General features: G+C 42.7%; 1 protein-coding gene across 6 annotated transcripts in view; it reads right to left on the bottom strand.

The window, feature by feature from the left end:
* The window catches only part of SLC44A5 (solute carrier family 44 member 5), a 66,173-nt gene extending 58,677 nt beyond the window's left edge, over positions 1 to 7,496 (bottom strand). The window contains exon 1 of one of the 6 annotated variants that reach the window (XM_085586059.1): positions 7,397 to 7,496. In XM_085586059.1, the coding sequence (XP_085442185.1) occupies positions 7,397 to 7,415 (19 nt within the window). In that variant the 5' untranslated portion in view covers positions 7,416 to 7,496. Of the gene's footprint in view, positions 1 to 6,647; positions 6,934 to 6,968; positions 7,193 to 7,396 lie in introns of those variants that run through there. The other 5 variants (XM_021542586.4, XM_021542588.4, XM_085586057.1 and 2 more) reach the window with 5 other exon arrangements.
* Positions 7,497 to 12,443: the final 4,947 nt, after the last annotated feature.

Raw genomic sequence — 12,443 nt, 5'->3', positions numbered from 1 at the left:
AATGTAAAAATAAATACTGTATTTTGCTGCACTTAGCTAGTTTTTAGCAACCTGATCATATCCAAGAAATTATGACTCTTATAGAAAAATATCAATGATGAAAAAACCCAGTTAATTTTAATGTAATATCCACTATAAATAATCTTATATAATAAATACCAGAGTTATTACTCCATATATGATTTATTTCAAAGTACACTGATTATAAAGGACACTTACTCAGCTACCAAATTTCACAGCACATCAGCTTGTACAAGTCTAGATGATCTGCATGCAACAGATACTCACTCTCTTCTATATACAATCAGCTGTGCAGAAGAGATAATTATGTGGCATCTCAGCCCACTCGATGTTAGAGCTCCTCTTTCTGGTGAAACATACTCCTAAAGTACGAATGGGTTCCCACTCTTACCACATCAGAAGTACACACTAAATCACATATTTTAACAGATATCTACTGGTTCAAAGGAGGTACAAGCACGGGACTTCCTGCTGAAGAAATAACCCACCAAACATCTTTTGGGAACCTTAATCAGTGGTCTTGTTTAGGGAGAGGATAGCTTTAGGCAAAACTTCCTTTTCTTGGCAGATGTCAGAGGTCAATCAAAGGCATCATTCCAGGTTTTAGTAAAACAGAAGACCTTTTACCTCAAAGTGACTGCTTAACAGAGTACCTTCAAAGAGTACAGTCACTTGAGCAGCTCTCCTCAGCACAATACAGGAGGGAAAGGATGATTTCATTTATGTAGAATGAGGCTGTAAATATGCAAATATCCCTTAATTAGAAGGAAGAGTCAGATGTATCCCACCTCTGCCCATGAAAAGTTGCCCATAATTTCTACAGGCGTGTGGACAGCACTCAATTTCTACAGCAGCAGTAGACTCTGTGGGATTATCCCACAAGCAAGAAAGATTCCCTCCTGGCTACTTTTATTTCTGGGTGCTTATAGCATCCGAGCTGCTGCAAAGTACCACAGCAGATTAATGTGATAAAAAACTCTTGATGCTTCATATGGATTGCAGCTCTATTACTTGGAATGGCAGGTATGAAGCTATTTATATCTATCCATACCTGGAGAGAAGTGAATTCCAGAGACTGGAATTCCAGTATCATAAAAGCTTTGTACCAACAAATTTAGACTGACAATATGAAAAGGGAAAAAAAAAAAAAAAAAAAAAAAGCAGAAGCATTCATATAAAGTTTAAGTTGCACAGGTCTTTTGTCCAAAATTATACTCAGTCACTGTAGGGATCTGTTGCCTAAGAATACTCATGATATCTAAGACATCCACTTAACTCTAACAGTCACCAGGCATTTATTTCCTGTCATTCTAGCAAAAATAAAGCACAGGTTTATTATAAACTTTTTCCCCCACAGTTATTTATTAGACTTGTCACCACTTTCCCACACCATCTTCATGGACTTTGAGTCCTGTGTATGACACCACCTCCCAAGTAAGCACTCACAGAAAATGAAGTTGAAAAGAAGTTTGAAAGGTTCCTCTGTTACTCTTCTTCCAGGATTTCTTGGGTACTTCTTCATTGTTTCCTCAATCTCTGACTGAAACACCTTCTCCAAAGTCCCAAATGATTCAGTACAACTTTCCCATATGGAAACCTAAACATCCAGGTTCACTTATATGTTGTACAATGCACAGCCATTTACATTTTCCTTACCTTCACTGTAACAAGGTGAGGTTGTTAACAAATTTGGGTATTTATCTTCCCTGTATTAAACAAATCAGAGTATTATTTCATAAAACACACCTTATTCCTAACCTAACAGGAAAGCTCTTATAGTCCTAAGTTAATGTAATTTACACTATCCTACTAGATCCATCTGCATTATTTTATTAGATTATTAGACAATAATATTATGTCAGACTCCCTAACATAATAACCAGATGTTAAGAAATCACATTAGCAGATTTTGTAAATCTGACTGCCTCTGAGCCACATACTAGCAACAGGAAACACAAATAAACACAGTTAAGTAACTGTGAATGTGACATTCCTTCACACTTCAGGGGTGAATGCAGAGCAAACAGATTTTCTCATATCCAAGTGAAGATCAGTTACCGAATTTACTAAATCGCCTCCACATTTCTGTGTTTAAGTGCAACAGCATTTTTTCTTCTGACTGGATGATTATGGCATATTTATTTTATTTTTGCTTATTACATAACAGTAACAACTAATTAACCTTTGCAGAATGACATATTTATGGCTCTAATATAAGGATACAGTGTAGAGAAATACAGGCCTAGTAGAACAGGAGAGACTTTGAGAAAAAGAAATGCAAGAGTGGAGTTGGGATGGTAGTAGAGAGAATTTTCCCTCAACTATGTATTAGTGTCCTGCTTGTTAAAAAATACAATTAAGTTTAATTAGTCAACAAGAAGTGTAGCTAATGAAACTCTTTCTAGATAATGTCCAGTGACAGTTATACATAACCCACTCAATAGCATATAACTATGTGTAACAGTTCCATTAATCTTCTTACTTACAGGTGTTCTGATTGTACTGTCCTTGCTCATGGCTGAGCCAATACCTTACTGCCAAGAATGGCTCTGTTTAAGTCAATAAACTAAAATATGTACAACACTCAAGTGCTAAAGGATAACAAATGTAGAACCTGGATACTTTCAGATACTCTAGAATCTTAACTGGACTTGAAAATGCAGTAATCAATTCAGCTCAAGAAATACAAAGAAGTGCTAGACCACTAGGTGTGGAAAAATTGTATTACCTAAATCCTACCAGTTTTATTGCCTATTCACTTACTGATCAAACCATCTCTGGTACGGAGTACTTTTCATATTTTCACAGAACCACAAAATGCTTCGGGTTGAAAGGGACCTTAAAGCCCATCTCATTCCAACCCTGTGCCATGGGAATGGACACCTTCCACTCAACCAGGTTACTCAGAGTCCTGTTCAACCTGGCCTTAGACACTTGCAGGGATGGCGCAGCCAGAGCTTCTCTGGGCAACCTGTTTCAGCACACAATCACACTTGGGATAAAAAATTTCTTCCTTACGTCCAACCAAAATCCTCTTTCAGTTAAAAAACATTGCCTCTTGTCCTATCAACAGAAATCTTGGAGGAAACAAAAAGGAAAAACAAAAAAAAAAGAGGGGTCAAAAATATATAATAAAATCTTTCTCACAAATCCCCTTTATACATATCAAAAAGCTGAACAATCTCAAGTCTTTTGGCCTTTCCTCACAGGAGAGGTGCTCCAGCCCATTAACCATCTTTGTGGCCCTCCTATGGACCTGCTCCAAGATCCCTGCCTTACTTGTGTTGGGAATGCTGGAGACAGATGCAGTACCTTCAGGTGGGGTCTCACTGGAGTGGAGTAGAGAGGCAGAATTACTTCCCTCATCCTGGTGTACCACTTCTTTTCATGCAGCTCAGGACACAACTGGCTTTCTGGGTTGCAGATGCACATTGTCAGTCCACAGCCAAGTTTTCATCCACCAGTATCCCAAGTCCTTCTTCTGCAGCATTGCTCTCAAACCATTCATGCCCCAGCTTGCGCTGATAATGGGGATCACCTGACCCCGGTGTAGGACCTTGCACTTGGCCTTGCTTGGCTTTAAGCAGCTTGTGGATCCTCAAGCCTGTCATGCCCCCGTACTGAATGGCATCCCTTCCTTTTAGTGTATCAAATGAACCACTCACCTTGGTGTCATCTGCAGCTGTGCAGACCTGATCAAAATAAACTTGACCTCATTTATTTTGGTGACGTACATACTGAATAACACTAGTTTCAGTATGAACACAAATCATTACTGGTTCTCACTTGGATACTGAACTATTGACTGTAACTCTTGGGACAAGGATGCTGTGGAGGACATTACCACAGAACCAGACCAAAAATGAAGCAGCATGCTGAGAGAGAAAGTTTTCATTCAATAAGACCTGTCTGCAGTAAAAAACAACAGGGAACATATTACAATGTGTTTAAATCTCTTAAAATTCTGCCCAGCCTCTCAAGTTTATTCCACAGTGAATCATTTTATATAAAACTAGGATGCTGGTAAAATCAGGTATGTCTGAAGCTCTGTAACTAGGTTCAGCAGATCTACTCAAAGAGTAAATGATTAACCCACCAAAAACATGCACAGAAAAGCCTAGATTAAGTGGACCAAACTTACACAGAGAAGAAAGGTATAAGCCATCTGAATCTGCATTTCACTATTTCCAACACTTCTGAGTATATTAAAATATTAAAAAAGTGTTAAATTGAGTTTAATTTTTGTTATGAACCTATCCCACTGGTATAAAATTTGAACCTCAGAAGGCAAAATGAATTACATTCAAGGATTTACCAGCAGTAGCTCAGGAAGCTTTATCTGCAGTAGTGTTACAGCCAATAGCTTCCACATAGTACAACACTGCTGTGACTAAATAGCCCTCAGTTCGAGGATGCCCTTCCTGCATGGTACTGGAGGAAATTAAGAATAGTAAATGCAGGCCAAGTGACAAGAATGACACCTTGATAGTGTCACAGTTCCTCAAAAGCTGTCCCAAATGAAACAGAACTTCCCCAGCTTGGAAATAGAATTCTTCTTAGGAGAAATCTAACATGATCACTTCACAGCAGTAACTAGGAAATCACAATTATAAACTCAAGTTTTGGTTGCATCCATTACTGGCAAAAAAAAAAAAAAAAAATCATGGGTAAGTAGTTCTTCCTAGAGAAGATCTAAAAAGATAGATATAAAAAAGCTAGATGAATATGAGTTGGAAATAATAAACTGGGCCTTCTCAATGTTTCTTAAAATAGTGATAAAATTTTTTGTTAAAGATGTCATCATCCCCTTTGGTCTTCAGTGTCCATTTGTAGCGTAAAACTGAACTGCAGTTCACTGCTACAGGAAATTGTTTATGGGAAAATCATTAATTCTACAATGAAGTAAAAATAATTTCAACATTCATTTCAACAGTCACATGAGAACATTTAATATTGCAGTCACATGAAAGAAAAGTACTGCTTCCCTTAAAAAATAAAATCCCACTCCTAAACCATGCACTTGACTAATCTCTTCTAAAGAATCAGACTGATGACACAAGTTAAAAAGCTTTGAGAAGTATTTGCCTTTGTCATCTATAAATGCTGTGAAGAATCCTTGAGATTCCAAGGAAAGAAGTTTAGGACATCTATTCCTCTGAAAAATATACCTGCAGGCTAATAAATAACTAGCTGCAGAAACAAAGACAAGAAAGTCAAGAGAATAACTGTTACAGCAACCTAATTTAAAAGGAAAACTACATTACATGTGCTCTATTTGAAAATGCTGCACTTTCCATTTTTATAGATCCTTAACATTATGGGCTCTAACAAGTGAAAGAACTTTGCTTCCCAACACAAGAGCAGAGTAAGTGCTCAAGATTTCTGCAAATGTAGTAGCACAATAAACATTTCCACTACTAATATCCATACACGTAAATGAACTAAAATGAAGTAAACACACTAATGAAACAGCTCAAATAGCAAAAATTCTACAATTCTTCAGAATGCTGCCTTCTTCCCTAAAGGTGAATATAAAGATTCATCCTTTCTTACCCATGTAACATGCTTTCAAAATGAAGTTAAAAATATTACTGTATTATGACAGTAAAACACTAGGTATCACTCATAATGACTTTACTAGAGAGTTCTTGCTTACAAATGGCAAATGAGGAAGCATACATAGCACTTATTGAACTCTATTCAAAAGCTATTTTTCCCTTCTTGAATAGCGTGTTCCTACTCTTCTTCCAGAATAATACTTCCACTCTTTCTGCCATCAGTGCTGAGTATCTATGATCCTAGGCCTACACACTCTCTGCAGTACTCTGCAAAACCATTTGAATTCCACAGAAGTAGAAAAGATTCTCTCATAAGTTAAATTATTTCAGACTCACCAATTTTTATTTCACCTTAGCTTTGTGGCTTGTCTTCCCTCCCTAAACTTTTTTTTTCCATTTCCCTTTCCAAAGGAAGCCAAGCGGATTTTCGTTTAGTCAGATCAAGGTTCAGACCATGGCAGTGAATTAAAAACCCGATTTTTCCAAGGTGTAAACATGTCACACAGCATGCCTGTGGTACCGAGGCAAAGGCTGCTTTACAAAGACACGTTTATGCTTTTGCACAACGCGGCTCACTGCTGGAGGCCTTCGGGGCTCCTGGAGCAGTAGACCGGTCCTAAGGGGGTTTGCTTATTCTGCATGTTTGTTTTGCACGGAAATATCGCGCACACTGGAAGAAGAAATCAGCTCTGTAGCAACACCTTCAAACAGGCGAAACAGCTTTGCAAACCCCGTGTCCCCCATCGCAAATACATCGCCTTCCAAGGATCAATGAAAGCGGAGCCCAAATACCCAGATTAAGTTCTGCCCCCGGTGACCTTCCCGCGGCGCCGGTTAGCAGGACGAGCGGGAAGCTCCCGCTGTAGGCGCCGCGACCCCCGGCAGCCCACAGGTGCCACCGCGCACCGGGTTCCAGCACCGCGCACCGCTCCGGGCACCCCACGGCCCCCGGCCCCGCACAGCGCTTCAGACATCCCGCACTCAGCCCGGCCCGGCCCGGCCCGGCGTGCGCACCTGCCGCCCGGCCCCTCTCTGCCCCAGAACGCGGACAAAGCGGCCACAACGCACCTGCTCCCGCGGCGAGGGCGGCGGCGGAAGCTCCAGGTCTGCCCGCCCCCATCTCTGCGCCCACCGGCTCTTTCCCTGAACCGACCGTCCTGCTTTGCTCCAGGCCAAGCCAGGTGGTCCGGCGTCCCGGGGTCTACCTCTGACACAGGGGACCCTGCGGCCACCGCGCCCCACATTTGCCAAGGGAAACAAACTCCGTCTGCCTCTGGCCGCCGCTGTCCGGCCGGGCGGATCCGCGCTGTGAGCAGGCCGGAGGGCAGTACAGGCGCCGGCAGCCCCCGCCCCAGCACCGGCGCTCGCCCCGTCGTGCCCCGCGCTCACCGTAGAGATGTGCGGAGGCTTCGCCCTTCCTCGCCATCGTCTCCCGGTACCCTCCGCGCCAGCACTGTCGAGGCACAGCCAGGGGCCCGGCGCTTCGCCCCGCCGCTCAGCGCGTTCTTTGTTGCCGTGAAGGCATGAGAGGCGGCGGCGGCCGGGCAGCCTCCCGCTCCTCTCTGCCGCGGCCACCCGCAGCACCGCCCGCACCCCACGCCCACCCTCCCGTCCCGCCGGCTCCGCGGCGACGCCTGCGCCGACCCGCGGGGGCGGTGCCGGTGCCCGGGTCGCGAGGGGGGGGTGGTGCGGGCGGAGCGGCCGCGCCGAGGGCCGGCGCCCAGTGCTGGGACGGGTTGCGCGTCGCCAACTTCGCTTGGGCCCGGTGGCAACTTCGGCATCCGGGGAGAGCGGGGCCAGACCCGGCGGGGCCGTACCTGGCAGGGCGGTTTCCATCCTCCCGCACCCACCGCCGCTGGTTGCAGCCGGGTGCGCTGCCCGTCTGTGCCCGTGCCCTGCGCAGGGCCCGCAGGTGTTGCCGCTGGTGGGGAGCGGCCGGCCGGCCCTGAAGCCGCTCGCCGCCCGGGCGGAGCTGCTCCCTTGGCGGAGCTGTCCGTGCCGCCCGTGCTGAGCGCCGGGCCGGCCGGGCCGCCCTCGGGCAGCAGGCTCGTGCCCAGCAGACGGCACGGGCTCCCGGGGCTGGAGGAGGGCGAAGCGCTCTTAGGTGCTCACGGACAGCCGTCCGTCTGTCCCCGACGGGGGAATCGTGTTAGTCCTGGGTTGGGGCATGTTCATGATGAGAAATACGCATGTGTGGTCATAAACTTTCCTTCAGTTGACATCCTTCTCCATGCATTTTATCTGAATGGGACAAAGGCCACTTACGAGCAATTAGTCTGATTGCTGAGATTCTTTTACAGTCATGATAGCACAAATTATCACTACAGCAAAAGGCCACTATATATAGATGTCATGATGCTATTAGTTTGTTGTCACTAAATCCAAGACACAGAGTATTTTATAAGAGAAAATATTTTGAAATTACAGAAGTGCATCTCTCAGCCATTACTTGTATTTTCAGACATGAGCTTTGGAGGAAAAGTTACTTTCCAAGATGTGCAAATAAAGGTACCCTTTCAAAAATTGGCTTAAGACCTCAAAAGCACATGGCTCATTTATTTATGAGTAAATTAATGGCCTGAGATCATGGAAGTTGTTGCTCTGCTTGTATGAAAATGTAAACCAACTATCTGTGCATTAGTGACTGTATGTGCCTCTTACATACATGGTCTGTGCATCATCAGGTCTTGTAGAGGTAGCTGCCTTGGCCAGTTTCAAGAAAACAAAATCAGGCATATTTATGACCTTATCCATCCTCCTAGAGGTCTTAGTTCAGGCCAATTGCTCCAATAATTACTGAATTTCACATTTCATATATGTCTGCTAGTAGTGGAAATACTGGTGGGAGTCATTCCTCCTCCTCCCCCCTCCCCCCCATATATTAAATTGTTAGAATTTATACTCTTACATATTATATTTTCAAATGAGTTCCTGCTTCCTTCAGTCATGCCATTTTATCAGAGTATTACCTGAGGTTTATGATTATGTGCACTACTCATTATGTGCTCTACAAATTTAATGAGAGTTTCTTCTTAACCTTGTCTCCCTATCCTCTAGGCCACTCACCTAGCCTAGCTACCCAAGATGCCTGTCTGTGTTCCGAGAAATGGACCCCAAGTAAATACCTGATGTGGAAAAGGGTTGATGTACTTTGCTGTCTAAGAAGAAATTCTTATTTCATCTCAGTGATGCTGACTAGGAAAACAACTCAGACAATCTCACCTGCAGAAAAAAGATCTTCTTGTGTCAAAGACTGAGTCAAACATGAGAAAAGTGGCGTAGGACTGCTTTGTAAGAAGGAAGGAGGTGTATTAATGTCTTCTGGCTCATTCTGATTAGGCACAGCAACCTAAAGGTAGCAGGGCATGACTGGATTTGATAGTCAGAGACTAAGTAGCGGGCTTGAGGAAGCTTCAGTTATTATTCTACAGCTCAGTGTTCTTCTGTTCCCCTTGTGCAGATGAATGTATCTCTATATAGCTGTATTGGTTTGGCATGGCCTTGTGGGTGCCTGGCATTGGGTCAGTGTCTAACCACAATAGCCTACCTTCAAGAATGACTATTGGAATCTCAACAATAAGAAACATATGTAATACAGGTCGTATAGCCTGTTCTACAAATAAATATGTAAGATATAAGTATCACATATTATATGCTGCATATATATATAATACATATAATACAGAGCATATACAATGTCTATATTGTGTCTATACTTTACAGTTTATATAATATAGTATTTATATCCTCCAGGAGAAGTAACTTTTTACTTGGTTCTGACTACCAGAACCAAGGAACAACTTAAATATGCACTAAAATAAAAGAGAAAACTTGCTAAAAAGAATACAAAAGGTTAGAATAGTGCTAAAAACTACAAGACAGCTATTCAGATAGATAGAAGGCTATGTAAGGAGACCTCTTTGAGACAAAGCAGATCATCTTTGCATATTCATGTTTCTCTGAAGGGCCTGACATATGGCAGAAGGAAGTCACCAGGGCTAGTTGGAATGAAAAGGGCAGTAGCTACTATCAAGGAGGAATATTCCTATGTTCCTATAACCTATCAAAATAGGGAACAGTTGTGTTCAGTAAATTATAAAGTATAACAAAATTTGGCATGTTAAGTGTGAAAGAACAGTAAGGCAGGCCAAAAAAGTTTGACCATTAATTTGCAAAAAAGTATGGATGCCAAAAGTAATCTTTTGTCTAAAGGCCAAGAGAAGGAAGAGAATATGTAGAGTTAATAGGATAGGTTCCTTAAGTCTTCTATAGACTTGAAGGTGTTAAGCATTTTCACAATTTTTGAAAATGCCTTTGATGAAAATCCATAAAACTGCTGACCTTGTCTCTGAAAACTACAATAATGCAGACAGATTTGGAATATGTGATATATTAGAAAGTATAATTTTTGTAAAGTCAAGGCTCAGAGAACTACTGAAGACTTCCCAAGGAGCCAGAAGACATGAAAATGAGGGCATACAGCTAATTTTCAAGTTATTTGGATTTCTGAAAACATTCTACAAGGCTCCTCATGAAAAAAGTTTTAAATAAAATAAGCCACCATAGAGGGAAAAGTTCTTTAATGACTAAAAATTGTTAAAGGATGCTAGAAGGCATTTGTTAAAGAGTGCTAGCTGCATTTCTTGCAGCTCCAGGAGCTTCCTGTCCTGCCCCACCATTGGAGCCCACGCTGGTGCCTGGGGACACAGGATCCCTGCCAGGCAGAATGACATGGCTGCTGCTGCCTTCCTGTTTGTGGTGCACAGTCCTCAACACCACCTACATGCAGGATTCACCCTCAGCTCCAGCCCAGAGCATAGGCAGCCATGTCCTCTCCTCCTCTTGGGCTGGCAGAGACAAAAGGTCACTAGTGTAGGCACACACAAGACTCCCTGGATGCCCAAGCACGTGCCCAAGCACATTCACCCGGTATCCCTAGCCAGACCCCAGCCTCCTTACCTGCTTCAGGAGTGCCTATTTCCAGGCTGGTTCAGCTTGATGCTTGCTGCAAACATACTGCACTCGCATATCCCATAGGCACTCCACACTCACAGGTTGCCATGGATGACAGGATGGATCCCTGTCTGATGACCCAATGTCTCCTACTCATCGGCAAGTCCAGCTTGAAGTTTGCCAGGAAATGAGAAACACACACCCACTATGGAGAAGATAATGGCACCCTCAGCGTCCAGCACCATGCACACAAGCTGTGACATGTGGTCACGCTCCAGCTACTGGTGCTGAACCCCTCACTCACCTCACCCACAGCAGTCTCTCCCAGTAGAAGATTTTCAGGACATGCACTCACTGTACCCACCTCAGCAGCTGGCAGCTAAGACCTCCAACCACTCCAGTAGCAGATGCTGAGACCTCCCTAACACCAGCACCACCAGTGGGCATCTTACATTCCCAGATATAACCTTGGTACCCAATCTACTCACAGAGGTCCCTCAGTAGCTGCCACTTCATCCTTATAACACACATACACATGGGAGAGTGAGACTGGGCTCAGTCAGACAAGTGTACCTACTGCCCTTTTTAACATTGACTGGTCCATTTAATGGTCCATTCTTTATTTTCTCCTCTGTTCCTCCAGATGCCCTTCCCCCACACATTCCTTCTTTAGTCTGAATAGCTCCACAGATCCATTTCCAACATTATGGACCCTCACATTTGCATCTTATCAGGTGCAAAGTCCCAGTTTGCCTGCAGTTTATTGAGAGGCAGTTTGTTTCTCATCTTTGTTACTATTATCTTTAACTGTTAAGTGTGTGTCTCCATATTTTGTTTATGGCTTTCCACCTTTTCTTGTTATCTCACTTGACAAGACCTTTGATCAGATAATCGTACTGAAATAAACATTCCTCATCAGCTAGTATGGCTGTCTGATTTGTGTGTCATCTCCAACTCTCTTACCATTTGTCAGTCAGGTCTCTGTCTTTCATGTTCTTCTTTATGGCTTCCTCAATTTCTGCACTGAAAAAGTCCATGACCAGATATCCTTAAAGAAGCACACATTTTCCTTTCACATAACCTTATGAAAAATATTTTATTTTTAAAATCTGAAGACTAATCAATTTTTTTTTAATTGGTGGGGTCACCCATAGACTCTCAAAAGCTTGTATGTTGGGACTCTTGTTTCAGATATTCATCAAAGATTTAAAAAAGGAGATGAATCCTGAATTGGGAAAATTTGATGCCAGTAGTTATGGGGCAGAAAGAATTTCAGGTAAGACAAAGATGAACTTTGAGTTGACCATTACATCCCACATCCTGTTGATAACCAGATAGATAATACATGAAAATTTCTATTTTGGTGTTCAGAGGAATTTTTTAAAAAGGGTAACAGAAAATGATATAAAAAGACCACAGAAGTTATACTCTTATCCATTTGCAAGAACATGAGTGACTTTAGAATTCTGATTCTTTGACACAAAGCTACAGCATTGCAGAAAGTACTCAAAGATGATTATTCAGCTTGGAAAAGAAATTGCTCTGTAGATATCAACACCTTTTTTATCAAATCTTAGACTCAAAGAGGATGACTGCTGCAAAGATGTTATGTTTGAATGTGCCTGTTTGAATTCAAGTAGTAGGAACCACAAATGAATTTATTAGATGTCTGATTAAAAAGAAGCAACCTGAAGTGGTTCTTCACTAAGAAACTAAGCTGTGGTTCCCAACACATTCAAAAAGCAAACAGTCAGCTTAATGGAAGAGACATCTATGCAGCATTATTAAACACAAAGGCAATCCCTCCAGCTCAGGAAGCTTATAAATTGAAAAATTTTTGGACAGTAGAAAAAATTTAGAAAAAAAATTATAAAAATAGTCACTACATTATTGGTAAATGACCTGGAACCA

The sequence above is a fragment of the Lonchura striata genome, chromosome 8 (assembly GCF_050655825.1).
Source record: "Lonchura striata isolate lonStrDom1 chromosome 8, ASM5065582v1, whole genome shotgun sequence".
NCBI lineage: Eukaryota > Metazoa > Chordata > Aves > Passeriformes > Estrildidae > Lonchura > Lonchura striata.
The sequence above is the reverse complement of the archived record's forward strand: the minus strand, read 5'-3'. Positions and strand labels throughout refer to the sequence as shown.